This window comes from Protomyctophum parallelum (assembly GCF_964188405.1).
Source record: "Protomyctophum parallelum genome assembly, chromosome: 12".
Classification (NCBI taxonomy): domain Eukaryota; kingdom Metazoa; phylum Chordata; class Actinopteri; order Myctophiformes; family Myctophidae; genus Protomyctophum; species Protomyctophum parallelum.
In genome coordinates this window covers 12,110,226-12,127,001 of record NC_139712.1, presented here as the reverse complement: position 1 = coordinate 12,127,001, position 16,776 = coordinate 12,110,226, and the positions used below count along the sequence as shown (strand labels likewise).

Genomic DNA, 16,776 nt, shown 5'->3' with positions numbered 1-16,776 from the left:
AGAACATCACTAAACCCTTTTTTATTTTTTATATACAATTGTTAACTTCCTGTTGATTTGACTATTTAGATATGGATACGGATCTAGTCCGGGTTTAATTCCTAATAAAAATGTCACATGGCAAAATCACTCAGTCTCTCTCTCTCTCTCTCTCTCTCTCTCTCTCTCTCTCTCTCTCTCTCTCTCTCTCTGTCTCTGTCTCTGTCTCTCTCTCTCTCCCCTCTCTCTCCGTCTCTCTCTCTCTCTCTCTCTCTCTCTCTCTCTCTCTCTCTCTCTCTCTCTCTCTCTCTCTCTCTCTCTCTCTCTCTCTCTCTCTCTCTCTCTCTCTCTCTGTCTCTGTCTCTCCCCTCTCTCTCCGTATCTCTCTCTCTCTCTCCCTCTCTCTCTCTCTCTCTCTCTCTCTCTCTCTCTCTCTCTCTCTCTCTCTCTCTCTCTCTCTCTCTCTCTCTCTCTCTCTCTCTCCCCCCTCTCTCCCCTCTCTCTATCTCTCTCTCTCTCTCCCCTCTTTCTCCCCTCTCTCCTCTCTCTCTCTCTCTCTCTCTCTCTCTCTCTCTCTCTCTCTCTCTCTCTCTCTCTCTCTCTCTCTCTCTCTCTCTCTCTCTCTCTCTCCCCCTGTGTGTCTCTATGTCTCTCTACCAGGAGGTGTAAGTACGTGTGCTCCATAGAGGACAGTGAAGGTCGTCCTCTCTTCAAGATCAAAGTGGTGGAGAAAGGTCACGATGACATCACCCTCTGTGGCCCCACCCCCAAAGGTATGACATCACAACGCTGGGGGTGTGTTCCTCAGGGCAGCTTACTGGGGCTTTACTGTTCCTTCTGAGGGCCCCCAAGGACCCCCACACGGTCAACCCAGTGTTGATTTATAGTAACAATTTTATTTTAATTAATTACTTAATTATTATTATTATTAATTTCTGTTCTTTTTTCACCTAAACGTCATCATTGATGTTCATTGCAATGCCATTGGTCATGATATTTGCATATAAATACCCCCCACAGAGGCTGAAATTCACACAAATTAAAGATGTCTGGACAAATTTTAACCTATGACATTTGACCTTTAACCCTAATAAAAGTAAGTAAAATAATTGTAATAGATGTTTTTTTGTGATCATTAGAACATGTTTATTCATTTTTGTGATAGATATCCCCCAAATGTAAATTATTGATTTATTATATTAGTATATAATGTGCATTAAACTTTCATCAAACTTATTGTCTCCACCAGGCCGAAGGCATGGGGGGAGAGTATGTTTTGCACTCCGTCCGTCCGTGTGTGTGTCCGTGAGCAGCTAATCTCCGGCACCGTAAACCCGGTCCATGCCAAATTTTGCACACACTCCCTGGATGCCAACGACGAACCTCTGCCCCAAAATTTCCAGAACGGCCTGTTATAGCGCCACCAGGAGGCCGCTTTGTGCAAAACAAGTTTTTGCACAGTACACCTACAGATTTTGTCCAAACATCGCGCAAATTGGTACACAGTCTCTCTAGTTTACTTTTGTTGCCCTTTTATCCAACCACCAGATGAAGGCAAGCTGCAATGTCCTACATTCCTATCCTGGTGGAGACCTGTGCCCAGAAGGGCACTTTTTCTAGTTATTATTATTATTATTTATTTATTTTTACATATATTTTTAACCTAATTCCTAGTAGTACAAAGTAGTAGTAAGGTTGAAATCTCTTTTTTGCAAGTAGAAATTAATCTGGGTCTTAGAGGGTTAAATCCAGTGTTTATTTCGTCGACAATAGCAGATCTACAAGCTCACAACGTCCAGCCGTGTGGGACCAGGTCCATATTAACCCTCTCCTCTCCTCCCTGTCTGTCTCCAGCGGTGTGGGACCAGGTCCTGGGCCCTGTGGCGGAGCTGCGTCAGGAGGACCAGGTCCATATTAACCCTTTCCTCTCCTCCCTTTCTGTGTGTCTCTCCAGCGGTGTGGGACCAGGTCCTGGGCCCTGTGGCGGAGCTGCGTCAGGAGCTCCAGACCCTCAAGCTGTTTCCGGTGTATCTGAAAGGCGAAGATCTGTTCGGCCTGACGGCGTCCCCCGTCACCCGCATCATAGAGTCTGTAAGTGCACGTCACGCACGCACGCACACACACACGCATAATAACCCATTCTGAACGGGAACCCATTTTGGTGTTGGCATCATGTCATGCTTTAGCTATTGAAAAACAGCAGATCTACAAGCTCATAGCGCGCCACCGAGTGGCGCGCTATGAGCTTGTAGGTCTGCTATTTTTTGAAAAATGGAAGAACGACTGACATTTTTATCTCAGGTCAGAATGGGTTCATCAGACCAGTGTGTTGTCCAGTGGAAACCTCGTATGAATCTGATCTCAGGTCAGAATGGGTTAAACACATAATACCGTATCTTTACCTGACAAACTGTGTGTGTGTGTGTGTGTGTGTGTGTGTGTGTGTGTGTGTGTGTGTGTGTGTGTGTGTGTGTGTGTGTGTGTGTGCGTGTGCGTGTGCGTGCGTGCGTCCAGCTGCCCGGTGTGGAGTCCTGTGAGCGATACACGTTCCGCTTCGGGCGGAACCCGCTGATGGAGTGGCCTCTGGCCTTCAACCCCACCGGGTCGGCCCGCTCCGAACCCAAACCCTACGTCATCACCAAGAGGTGGGTTCTGAACACACATTCACCCATTCACACACACACACACACACATTAACACATTCACTCACCTCATAGATTGTGCATTACATTCACACACACACACACACACATTCACACACCTTTACATAGATTGTGCATCACATTCACCCATTCACACACACACATTCCCACACCTTTACATAGATTGTGCATTACATTCACCAATTCACACACACACATTCCCACACCTTTACATAGATGGTGCATTACATTCACCCATTCACACACACACATTCCCACACCTTTACATAGATGGTGCATTACATTCACCCATTCACACACCTTTACATAGACTGTGCATTACATTCACCCATTCACACACCTTTACATAGACTGTGCATTACATTCACCCATCCACACACCTTTACATAGATGGTGCATTACATTCACCCATTCACACAACTTTACATAGACGGTGCATTACATTCACCCATTCACACACCTTTACATAGACTGTGCATTACATTCACCCATTCACACACCTTTACATAGACTGTGCATTACATTCACCCATTCACACACACACATTAACACACCTTTACATAGATAATGGAATGATAGTATTTATATGAATAAAGGTTGAAAATTCGTTGAAATATACAGGCTCTCCAGCCGTGCTGAAATGAGCATGACGGCACACCTCAGCTTATTTTCAGATGGGGGGGGGGGGGGTCGGCGGCCAATTACAGATATGTCTGAGGGTCCTTGAAGTGAAAATGTTTGAGAACGACCGATATAGAAACATAGGGTTTTTCATAAAACTTTAGAAAACGTTTTTCTTTTTTTTTTTAGTTTTTTAAGATATTTTGCGGCTTACGCCTTTCATTGGTTTTTTGAAGGGACAGACAGTAGGCTGACAGGAAACGGGAGAGAGATGGGGGGGGGGAAGACATGCAGTAAAGTCGAACCCGCGGCAAACTGCGACTGGATTACCTGTCGGGTTCCCAGACAGTTACGCCACCGCCTGGGCCCGAAAACGTTTTTTGAGCTCACCATTAGCAACGGCTCCGCCACATATATACCACGCACGCCGGCAACGGTTAATCCAAACTGTGACCGATTCACCGCGGCAGCTAACCAGCTCGTCACTCCTCCTCCCGATGGCCTCGACCGTGGGTCCTTCTTTTCGGCTGCAGACACTACGTTAATATACTTCTACTTATGAATTAAACTGTATATCTGGCGCCTGGAGCTCCTTGATCTCTCCTGTGTATGCCTACACACCTCTGTTTGCAGTTTTTCCCCTGTTCCCTGCAGTGTTGTTTTCGTCGACTAAAACTAAGACGAAAAATGTTCGTCGACTACCTTTTTCCACTGACAAAAACGAATGGAAACTAAACGAAAACTAAGCTACGATGACTAAAACTAAGACTAAATATACTGACAATTTCGTCGACAAATAAAAACTGTAAAATGTTAGGAAGGGACTAGTGGACAAGAGATCCAGTATAAGTCATTTTACACTTGGTTGCATGCTGAAAATAGCCGATCTACAAGCTCACAACGCGTCGCGCTGCGACCCGTTGTGAGCTTGTAGATCGGCTATTTTCAGCAAGTGTAAAAACACTCATTACAACGGCATCAAGACCCGCCAAAATACATTTTAGTCGACTAAATCACCTGTAGATTTAGTCGACTAAAATCTTATGACATTTAGTCGACTAAAACTAGACTAACACTAAGACATTTCCAGGTGACTAAAATGTGACTAAAACTAAATGAAGTTTCAGTCCAAAGACTACGACTAAACTAAAATAGAAATGTGCTGCCAAAAACAACACTGGTTCCCTGTGTGCCACTCCCTCCATAATGAAACCTTATAGTGTGGGTGGTGCCATCAGTGCCTGACAGCTGTCAATCACCCCCGTGCTGGCTCATTACCATTCTTGTGGATAAAGTGAATAGAGGATAATACTATCTACGCCGGGACAACGCTCCACACGTCCCAAACTCTTCTCCCTTCTGGCTCCAAAACTGTGGAATGCACTTCCCATTGCAGTCAGAACTGCAGCGTCACTCCCAATCTTCCGCCGTAGTCTGAAAAGCCACCTTTTCAGACTCCATCATGGCCCGTAGCACTTACCCTACCCCCTTAGATAGCATTTCTGTAGACTTAGATAGCATTTGATACAGACTTATAGCATGTTATGTAGACAGCACTATAATTGCATTGTATATAGTCATAGCACGCCATAGTACATATGTATAGCATAGTAGTATATATATATATATATATATAGTTTATATGTATAGTCTCATAATATAGATATTCCACTGTTACTTTCTTAGCTTACGCATGTTTTATGATAAATGCTTTTTTGATGGAGGGGGAAAGGAACTGGTTGGAATAACGTGTTCCTTCCACGCGCTACGTCCAACCAGGGAAACTCCCCCCTGTCAGGTGGAAAGGAGCAACTTGGACACTCAAGCATGAAGGAAGCATGAGTTAAGTCCGTTGCTCTCCCCAGGTTGGCGGAGGGTGTGTAGAGCCCAGGATCACATTAGATGATTGACACAGGGGTGAAAAATGGGTTACAAAATCGTGGGATAAAAAATATATTAAAAAAAAAGATAAATGCTTTTTTTTTTTGTTCTTGCTTAATGTAAGTCACTCTGGATTAAGAGCGTCTGCTAAATGCCTAAATTGTAAATTGTATCTAAGTATGCAGCGTCACACGTTACATTTCTCTTCACGAACAATGACGCGTATAGGGAAAATAAAGCAGAAAAACATAGAAATGTGCTTCGTTTACACAACTCTTTCCAGGCCGTACCTGAGCATTATGTTAGCATCATGTTGTGCTTTAGCTATTGAAAAATAGCAGATCTACAAGCTCGAGCTTGTAGATCTGCTATTGTTTTTGAAAAACCGAAGAACGACTGACATAGAAACATAGCATTTTCAGAAAACTGTCAGGATGTAGAAGACATTTTTAGAATCTGATCTCAGGTCAGAATGGAAAACTGTCAGGATGTAGAAGACATTTTTTAGAATCTGATCTCAGGTCAGAATGAAAACTGTCAGGATGTAAGAAGACATTTATAGAATCTGATCTCAGGTCAGAATGAAAACTGTCAGGATGTAGAAGACATGTTTAGAATCTGATCTCAGGTCAGAATGAAAACTGTCAGGATGTATTCTAAGACATGTTTAGAATCTGATCTCAGGTCAGAATGAAAACTGTCAGGATGTACTCTAAGACATTTTTAGAATCTGATCTCAGGTCAGAATGAAAACTGTCAGGATGTAAGAAGACATTTTTTAGAATCTGATCTCAGGTCAGAATGAAAACTGTCAGGATGTAGAAGACCTTTTTTAGAATCTGATCTCGGGTCAGAATGAAAACTGTCAGGATGTACTCTAAGACATTTTTAGAATCTGATCTCAGGTCAGAATGAAAACTGTCAGGATGTAAGAAGACATTTTAGAATCTGATCTCAGGTCAGAATGAAAACTGTCAGGATGTAGAAGACATGTTTAGAATCTGATCTCAGGTCAGAATGAAAACTGTCAGGATGTAGAAGACCTTTTTTAGAATCTGATCTCAGGTCAGAATGAAAACTGTCAGGATGTAGAAGACCTTTTTTAGAATCTGATCTCAGGTCAGAATGAAAAGTGTCAGGATGTAGAAGACATTTATAGAATCTGATCAGGATGTAAAAAAAACTGTCAGGATGTATTCTAAGACATGTTTAGAATCTGATCTCAGGTCAGTGAATGTAACGTCTCAACTCTCTCCAGGCCGTACCTGAGCAGCGTGGCGCCCCGGTGCCAGGGGTCGGTGGGGTCGATCGTGGGCGTGGTCCCAGGGGTCGTGTCCCTGTTGCCCGGCGACTGGACTCCCGGGGGTCACCAGGGTCGTCACTCCAAGGCCGCTCAGTACCGACGGATGAAGAGCGAATGGAAGAGCAACGTTTACCTGGCCCGCTCCAGAATACAGGTAATCTATTACATCACAGGTACTCCATTACATCAGAGGTACTCCGTTACATCAGAGGTACTCCATTACATCAGAGATATCCATTACATCAGAGATACTCCGTTACATCAGAGATATCCATTACATCAGAGATACTCCATTACATCAGAGATATCCATTACATCAGAGATACTCCATTACATCAGAGATATCCATTACATCAGAGATACTCCGTTACATCAGAGATATCCATTACATCAGAGATACTCTGTTACATCAGAGATACTCCATTACATCCATCAGAGGTACTCCATTACATCAGAGATATCCATTACATCAGAGATACTACGTTACATCAGAGATACTCCATTACATCCATCAGAGGTACTCCATTACATCAGAGGTACTCCATTACATCAGAGGTACTCCATTACATCAGAGGTACTCCATTGCATCAGAGATATATAATGATATCCCACCCCGGCGATTATATATTTCTCTATATATATATATCAGGGTCTAGGTTTATATATTTAAATTATTTCAGGGTCTAGGTTTATATATTTCTATATATTTCAGGGCCTAGGTCTATATGCTGCCAGAGACATATAGTTTATATATATATTTATCTATATATTTCTCTATATATTTCAGGGCCTAGGGCTATATATTTCTGTATATATTTATATATATATATTTCAGGGTCTAGGTCTGTATGCTGCCAGAGACATATAGTTTATATATATATATATTCATCTATATATTTATATATATTTCTCTATATATTTCAGGGCCTAGGGCTATATATTTCTGTATATATTTATATATATTTCTCTATATATTTCAGGGCCTATGTCTATATGCTGCCAGAGACATATAGTTTATATATATATTTATCTATATATTTATATATATTTCTCTATATATGTCAGGGCCTAGGGCTATATATCTATATATATTTCTCTATATATTTCAGGGCCTAGGTCTGTATACTGCCAGATACATAGAGACATAGTTTATATATATTTCTCTATATATTTCAGGGCCTAGGTCTGTATGCTGCCAGAGACATAGTTTATATATATATATTTATCTATATATTTATATATATTTCTCTATATATTTCAGGGCCTAGGGCTATATATTTCTGTATATATTTATATATATTTCTCTATATATTTCAGGGCCTAGGTCTGTATGCTGCCAGAGACATAGAGAAACACAACATGGTCATTGAGTACATCGGCGCCATCATCAGGAGCGAAGTGGCAAACAGGAAGGAACGCGTCTACGAGTCCCAGGTACGCACACACGCACGCACGCACACGCACGCACACACACACACACACACACACACACACACACACACACGCACGCACGCACACACACACTCATTGTTTACCTGCTATCTTATAGTTCACGTTCCCAGTAAACTATGAAGATAATATGCGTACAAGTGCACATGCTGATTGTGTGTGTGTGTGTGTGTGTGTGTGTGTGTGTGTGCGTGTAGAATCGTGGAGTCTACATGTTCCGTATCGACAATGAGTTTGTCATCGACGCGACGATCACTGGAGGACCAGCAAGGTAACTCTCCTCCCCTTTCTTTGTCATTTATGTTTCTTGAAAAGCAGGGAATTTGACTGAGGGACTGCCATTGGATCTTTTAGAATTTTCGTTTTTCCGTGTCATATGAAAGCAGGGAATCATAGCTTCAAATCGACATATTGGTTGTTCAGTTTGACCCACCGGTTCTGGAGATATGGCTTATAGAGTAATGTCTGGCAGAGAAACGGAGAGTTGTGAAAACAGGCTTGAAAAGGTTCACTTCTGTGGTCTCTAACATTACACCTATAGCTACATGTTTAAGCATTTATTTCATATTTACATGTCTTCTGTGGTCTCTAACATTACACCTAGCTACATGTTTAAGCATTTATTTCATATTTACATGTCTTCTGTGGTCTCTAACATTACACCTAGCTACATGTTTAAGCATTTATTTCATATTTACATGTCGATTTCAGAGCGACATTTATTTCAGACATGCTCTAGTACGCGATGAGTCTGCCTGTTATATTAACTCATTTTGAATTACGTAAAAATCTGTTTCTCCTCTCCTCAACAGTTAGTCTTGTTTTCTCCTCTCCTCAACAGTTAGTCTTGTTTTCTCCTCTCCTCAACAGTTAGTCTTGTTTTCTCCTCTCCTCAACAGTTAGTCTTGTTTTCTCCTCTCCTCAACAGTTAGTCTTGTTTTCTCCTCTCCAGAACAGCTAGTCTTGCTATCAAAAAGAGTCACATATGATGATGATGGTTTTACATATTGATTCTATATTGATGATGAGGTGATTCATATTGATCAGGTGCATCACTGTATTGATTACTGATCAGGTACATCACTGTGTTAACGTATTGATTACTAATCAGGTACATCACGGTGTTTTAACGTATTGATCACTGATCAGGTACATCACCGTGTTTTAACGTATTGATTACTGATCAGGTACATCACGGTGTTTTAACGTATTGATTACTGATCAGGTACATCACTGTGTTAACGTATTGATCACTGATCAGGTACATCACTGTGTTAACGTATTGATTACTGATCAGGTACATCACTGTGTTAACGTATTGATTACTGATCAGGTACATCACTGTGTTAACGTATTGATTACTGATCAGGTACATCACTGTGTTAACGTATTGATTACTGATCAGGTACATCACTGTGTTAACGTATTGATTACTGATCAGGTACATCACTGTGTTAACGTATTGATCACTGATCAGGTACATCACTGTGTTAACGTATTGATTACTGATCAGGTACATCACTGTGTTAACGTATTGATTACTGATCAGGTACATCAACCACTGCTGCTCTCCTAACTGCATCACGGAGGTGGTCACTGTGGAGAAGGAACAGAAGATCATCATCAGCTCCTGCCGTCGAATCCAGAGAGGAGAGGAGGTGAATATGATCTATTGATCCGTTGATCTGTTAATCTAGATGGATCTGTAGATCTGTTAATCTATGATGACACATACAGTATGTCAGAGCTACGGGTGAGTCTTAACCCATTCTGACCCGAGATCAGATTCATACGAGGTTTCCACTGGACACACACACACTGGTCTGATTAACCCATTCTGACCTGAGATCAGATTCTAAAAAAATGTCAGTGGTTCTTCGATTTTTCAAAAATAGCAGACCTACAAGCTCGTAGCGCGCCACTCGGTGGCGCGCTATGAGCTTGTAGATCTGCTATTTTTCAATAGCTAAAGCATAACATAGTGCTAACACCAAAAGGGGTTCCCGCCCCCAAAATGGGTTAAAATAAAATACAGTTATTGATCAGAGTGTCAATCCTGCATTCACTGCGTTAAAAAAGAGTTTAGTTTAGCAGCACATACAGTTAATATACGGTAATATTACAGGTGTGACTGTGGTACAATTCGGGAGTTTTACCGCAGTTTGTTGGAAAAGTTTAACGGGCCTTTCCTGTAATAATATTACACATCCGTATTATCCCATGCTTTTTGCTCAGTGATGTTGACTATAACCAGTCAAACATTTGGTGAATCAGATCAGCATCGTGAATTAATCCATTTGTGTGTTTGTGTGTGTGTGTGTGTGTGTGTCTGTGTGTGTGTGTGTGTGTGTGTGTGTGTCTGTGTGTGTGCGTGCGTGTGTGTGCGTGCGCGTGTAGTTGTCGTACGACTACAAATTCGACCTGGAAGACGATCAACACAAGATCCCATGCCACTGTGGAGCGCTCAACTGTAGGAAATGGATGAACTGAACACACGCACATACGCACGCACGCACACACACATACACACGCGCACGCACGCGCACACGGAAGCACGCACACTTTCCAGGTTGCATTCCTGTACCTCGGTTTGACGGACAGCTGCCAGCCGGTCGTTGAAGTGACTCCACTTCATCAAACGATAATGAATAATGTTATAATATAAGAGATTTTTTATTGTTATTGTTGTTATTATTATTTTCTTGTGTACCGCTAAACGCGGGCGCTTTGTGATTGGTCGTACCGATCCGAGGGGAGGAGCTTAGAGTGGAAAAAGGGGGGGGGGGGTGTGGCTCTAAGGAGAGGGGGAGGGGCTAAAAAAGAAAAACCACCTTATGATGCTACTTATGACCTTATGACCCCTGATTCACGCGGAGGCTGGTCCTCTGGCACGCGCATACGCACACACACACACACGCACACACGTGTACATATTAATAATTGATCAATCAGTGATGTACAGAATCTGCTCCAGAAGGGAATTATTCGCGTTGCACTAAAAAAAAAAAGTTAATTAATTAAAAAAACACATTAATTAATAGAAACAGAATAAAGATACAAAAAATAAAACTAATCCTATAATAAAATGTTTTATTTCTGTTTTGTTTTTTTTGTTTTTTTGTATTTATTTTCCAGGCTGTAAATCTTTTACAAATAAAAACTAACTGACCAAAATCTACCTTAAAAAAAAAGAAAAGGAAAAAAAAAAGTGTGAGATTCTAATTCCGGTTTGTCTGTCGTTAACGATGTATTTAACGAGCCGGGGGGGGGGGGTGTATACAATCTGTAAAGAATAATGATAATTATAAAGAATGAAAATATTTTTGTTGTATTTTTCACTTTGTTTAGTTTTTTTCCCGGATGTTGTCGTGTTGTTGCCGTGACAACCAAACCCGTTTGTCGTTGCCGACGGCGATGACGGGCGCCTTTTTTATTTTTTTTATTTTATCTCGGGGCGGCTCACGGGATTGGACAAACCAGAGAGTCATGTGATTGGACGATGCAGAGAAGGAGGGAAAACTGTGAACATTAACAAAATATATATATATAAATACGTATCTATTTCTTCCTGAAAATCTAATTTCTTCCTTTTTAATCCAGAAAGAAAGACGGACAGCATGGTGTTAATTAGTTTTTTTGTTTTCTACACAGAATCAGAATGTAAATAATAATAATAATAATACATATTAAAATGGTTGTAATGATTTATTTAGTGTTTATTGTACATTTATGATACTGGTTGTTTTCTCTGATGTACAGTTTAGAACCTCACGTCAAAAAATATGTTGTGTTTTTCTTTTTTTTTCTTTTTTTTTCTTTTTTTTTGCCTTTTTTCTTTTTTGGGGCGATATATAAATAAATAACATGGAATCAGATCTAGATTCAGATTTAGAATCATTTAAAAAGCAAATAAACTATTTTACATCTTGGGTCAGGTGAAGTGTTCCTTTATTCTTATCCATCCATCCATCCATCCATCTTCAACCGCTTGTCCGTAGTCGGGTCGCGGGGGCAACGGCTCCACCAGACTTCCCTCTCCAGAGCAACAGTGACTTCCTCCTGGGGGATCCCGAGACGTTCCAAGGCCATGTGAGTCCATGTGTTTCCTCCTTGGTCTGCCCCGGGGTCTCCTCCCAGTGGAGATATACTGTAATCCATTCATTAAAATCCAGTTCCCTGTGTTTCTACACTAGTCCACCCATCGACTAATCTAATTATACGGCAACCTTCCCTGTGTCTCTACACTAATCCACCCATCGACTGATCTAATATACGGCATTACCTTCCCTGTGTTTCTTCACTAGTCCACCCATCGACTAATCTAATATACGGCAACCTTCCCTGTGTTTCTACACTAGTCCACCCATCGACTAATCTAATATACGGCAACCTTCCCTGTGTTTCTACACTAGTCCACCCATCGACTAATCTAATATACGGCAACCTTCCCTGTGTTTCTACACTAGTCCACCCATCGACTAATCTAATATACTGCAACCTTCCCTGTGTTTCTACACTAGTCCACCCATCGACTGATCTAATATACAGCAACCTTCCCTGTGTTTCTACAATAGTCCACCCATCGACTAATCTAATATACGGCAACCTTCCCTGTGTTTCTACACTAGTCCACCCATCGACTAATCTAATATACTGCAACCTTCCCTGTGTTTCTACACTAGTCCACCCATCGACTGATCTAATATACAGCAACCTTCCCTGTGTTTCTACAATAGTCCACCCATCGACTAATCTAATATATGGCAACCTTCCCTGTGTTTCTTCACTAGTCCACCCATCGACTAATATAATATACGGCAACCTTCCCTGTGTTTCTACACTAGTCCACCCATCGACTAATCTAATATACTGCAACCTTCCCTGTGTTTCTACACTAGTCCACCCATCGACTGATCTAATATACGGCAACCTTCCCTGTGTTTCTTCACTAGTCCACCCATCGACTAATCTAATATACGGCAACCTTCCCTGTGTTTCTACACTAGTCCACCCATCGACTGATCTAATATACGGCAACCTTCCCTGTGTTTCTTCACTAGTCCGATCCAGAAGAACACAGTTTGCCGGCCACTGCTACAGAGCTGACAATGAGGTTATATCTTCCCTTCTTCTCTGGAGTCCTGCCTCAAAGCAGACCAGAGGTAGAAAACTGTCGTTCCCTCTGATGTCATCGCTAGGGACACATGATTGCATCGCTCGGGACACATGCATCAGTAAGCAGGAAGTGATGTCATCGCTACGGACACATGCATCACTAAAGCAGGAACTGGGGATGACAATGAAGAACCCGGGAAGTTTGGCGTGGCGTTGTGGAATCCATGATCTTGACCGTGGTCGAAAAATGATGATGAAATGTGCTTACTGCCTTAACTGTATCACAAGATGTACAATGATGTACTTATTGTATGTACACGAGATGGTGGGGTTGGCGAAACAGCCTTTCGTTTTGGAGTTTGCATGTTCTCCCTGTGCCCCCTATAGGGTAGGTACCCTCACATGTCCTCCCCGTGTCCCCTAGGGTAGGTACCCTCTGTCCCCGTGTCCCCTAGGGTATAGGTACCCTCACATGTTCTCCCCGTGTCCCCTAGGGTAGGTATCCTCACATGTTCTCCCCGTGTCCCCTAGGGTAGGTACCCTCACATGTTCTCCCCGTGTCCCCTAGGGTAGGTACCCTCACATGTTCTCCCCGTGTCCCCTAGGGTAGGTACCCTCACATGTTCTCCCCGTGTCCCTATAGGGTAGGTATACCCTCACATGTTCTCCCCGTGTCCCCTAGGGTAGGTATACCCTCACATGTTCTCCCCGTGTCCCCTAGGGTAGGTACCCTCACATGTTCTCCCCGTGTCCCCTAGGGTAGGTACCCTCACATGTTTTCCGTCCGTGTGTGTGTGTGTGTGTGTGTGTCGCGTTCATTCCGTGAGTGGGCTCATTATAATATTAAGTTCATATTTGTAACTTCATGTTTGTGTTGTTTATGTATAGATGTTGGTGCTATTAAGGAAGTGCACTGCCTATACGGTAAACACTAGGTGAATCCTAGCCTCGATACCCAGGCTTTCATTTCGTCTGCGCGAAAGATGAAAGCCTGGAAAAAGCTGTGGGCTGAACCAGTCTAAAAGTGGGAGTCAACCCTTCCGCGTAGGCGTCGCTCTAAATTATGTGACGTCAGGGCTCTGAGCGGTGTGCACCGCTCAAAATAACACCGTGGGGAAATCATTACCAGTGGAACTTCAAACGAGGCTAAGCGAGGAAATTCAGGAAAATTAGGAGAATGGCTGAAGAACCCACCACACCGTCTAAGAAAAAACCCAACGTGTGCCGACTCTGTGGAAATAACTTTGACATTTCGAAGAACAGACACCAGTTAATAATAAAGGACGTCAAACAAGATTATGCAGTTGTTTTAGAGGAGCTCACGGCAACTGAAGTGACTGGCGCGGATGATGTAAAGGCAGTTTGCCACAAATGTCGCACTAAATTAAATGCATATCGACGATGTCAACAACAAATTGTAAAACTTGCGGATGAGATTAAAGAGTTGTCTCTCCGTAATCAAGCTTCAAGGGTGAAACGATGCGCAAAGTCCACACCAGAACGAAGAGAGAAAAAGAAAACTTGCGAACAAAAGCCTAGTAGCCCAACTTGCCCAAGCCCTGCTCGGCGAAATCTATTCAAAGTGCCAACATGCATTAGCGATGTGAGTAGCCTACTATTTATAATTCATATTTAGCAGATGTACTATATTTTTTAATATTGCATAGCCTATGTATTATTTGTTGTTAGATTCAGGTTAATAACGAACTATTTTTCTTTATTGAAGCATATCCTGTGATAAACGAAACGAGTTTGATGCCTGAAAGCCCCGTTGGTGACCAGCAGTCTTTTGTGCACAAGTTTGACGTTTTATTATTAAATAATATTTCACCTCTTCTTTACATTGCCTTTCTGATATTTGACAGTCTTATCACCCTGCTCTCAGAGAGAATCCCCCCTCCTTATTTAACTTTTCTGTAAACCCATTCATTCATCCATCCATCCATCCAATCTAATACTTTCATTCATTATCTCTAACTCAAACCCCAAACCTTCCTTTTTTATAGTTCTTGCTTTACATCTATCTTTGACCTTTTACCCACTATAGAACGTAGTATCTGTTATACACATACATTTGGTGAAATAACTGATCTACAAGCTCGATCTGAAAAGTTACAGCTTTTAGTTTTGAGCTTTTACATCATCTATTTACTGTCAAAATGTGTAAACAATAATATACATTGTTTTGTTTATATTGCTCATACTATTAAAGTTGTGGCTATCTAAATATGTATTCCCATTGTGCTATAGACTATCTCAGTTGCCATGAAGACATCAAACTGGGAGGCACTCCAGTATAGTTCATTGCCTTTGAAAGCACAGACCCAGCTGACTTCTACTTTGACTGGAGTGAGGAAAACAATATCTGTATTCTGTACACTAACATTATATTGAATTACAATGTTTTTAAATTTAAGGAAAGCCATTCTGATGTGTTTTTGGTGACAGACCTCTTGAGAGGCCAGAACCCATGCTGAGAATCACTAGTAGTAGAACAATGAGCCCGTGTTATCTTTTACAACCAACACACTACAGAGGATTTGACCCCAGCTGTTTCAGGAGTTCACATTCTCAATGTGTAGGAACCCCTGTTGTTCTCATGGAGATAAACAATTTTAAACCTCCTAAAGAGAGACACTCTGTGAATTAATTTAACTATAAATGTAATTTGAAAGTGTCCTCAGAAATATTTAAAAGACCAACTTCTATTTATTTTAAAAAGCACAACAATTACATGATATCCCGTGAAGATTATCAACACCTTGTTGTGAACTTATAGATACATTTTCATACATTACAATCCCTTAATTACTGTTTGTTTAATATTTTTTTTTTCACATGTTGCTAGTTATCAGTTTCCTCGATGGCCAAACAATGGGAAGAGCACCATCCCTGTTCTGCACCTCCGTCACCGTCAAAGTCATCATTTCCGCCTCTTGACAGTACAGGAGCGGTAAGTATAAAGAGACATATGCTGTGTTCTGATTACCTAAACCCCTGGCTTATAAGTTATTGTGGATATGATACAATATTGAAATACTATACATTGTACAGACTGAACACAACATTTGTGCAATTACACCCACCTCAAAGCCCAATTATTTCCCCTGTTATATTGCAGAGTTCATTTCCTGACATGCCTGTACAATGGGGGTCTCAAGCGTCCGGGTCATCAACCCCAAAGGCCAAAATCCTGACATTTCCCACTGAAGGAATGGTGGGAGAAAATAAATAACTTTTCTATTTTCTTATAAAAAAATATGATCATGTCACTAACACTCTTTTATCACTATTCCCATGGCTATTCATTCCTGTGATGTACACTATAGGCTTTTAGCTTTAATTTCTTGTAGATATGGTATTGTATGACAAAACTGATGATCTATTGCACACAAAATGTGTTACAGACTTCATTCCAGTCCATTTCACCACCACAGCCCAGGGCCAGATCCGATGAAATGGCAGTGAGACCGAAAACCACTGTATTGAGTGCACAAAAACAGGTGTTTTTATTTAAAAAAAATCATTAACTCGTGCCATTTCCATGGAACAAACTTAAATTCTGTTCCACAGGCTGTGTACAGAGTCTAGTTTTATAGCCCCTAAACAACTGTTGGGAGGGCTGTTGTTCTTGTGAACCCTTTTGTGACCCTGCTGATCCCTGAACCGTAATGAGCCAGTCTCAGTTCTCTTTGCTATCTTTTGAGAAACCCCTGCTGTGACTTCTGAGATAATTAACTATGGTATTTATGACCACTTGGGGCC

The 16,776-nt window shown here is 41.6% G+C and overlaps 1 protein-coding gene and 1 long non-coding RNA gene across 2 annotated transcripts in view; both read left to right on the top strand.

Moving 5' to 3' along the window:
• The window catches only part of LOC310867508 (uncharacterized protein), a 131,103-nt gene extending 119,278 nt beyond the window's left edge, over positions 1–11,825 (top strand). Inside the window, 8 exon segments of the mRNA XM_083777622.1 lie at positions 640–752; positions 1,934–2,070; positions 2,494–2,624; positions 6,403–6,601; positions 7,765–7,881; positions 8,094–8,167; positions 9,446–9,554; positions 10,294–11,825. Of these exon segments, the coding sequence (XP_083633748.1) occupies positions 640–752; positions 1,934–2,070; positions 2,494–2,624; positions 6,403–6,601; positions 7,765–7,881; positions 8,094–8,167; positions 9,446–9,554; positions 10,294–10,386 (973 nt within the window). The 3' untranslated portion in view covers positions 10,387–11,825.
• A 2,326-nt stretch (positions 11,826–14,151) lies between these two features.
• On the top strand, positions 14,152–16,519 carry LOC310867815. Its single transcript, XR_014570028.1, has 4 exons — positions 14,152–14,614; positions 14,738–15,360; positions 15,860–15,964; positions 16,419–16,519. It is a non-coding gene; the product is annotated as an uncharacterized lncRNA (long non-coding RNA).
• Positions 16,520–16,776: the final 257 nt, after the last annotated feature.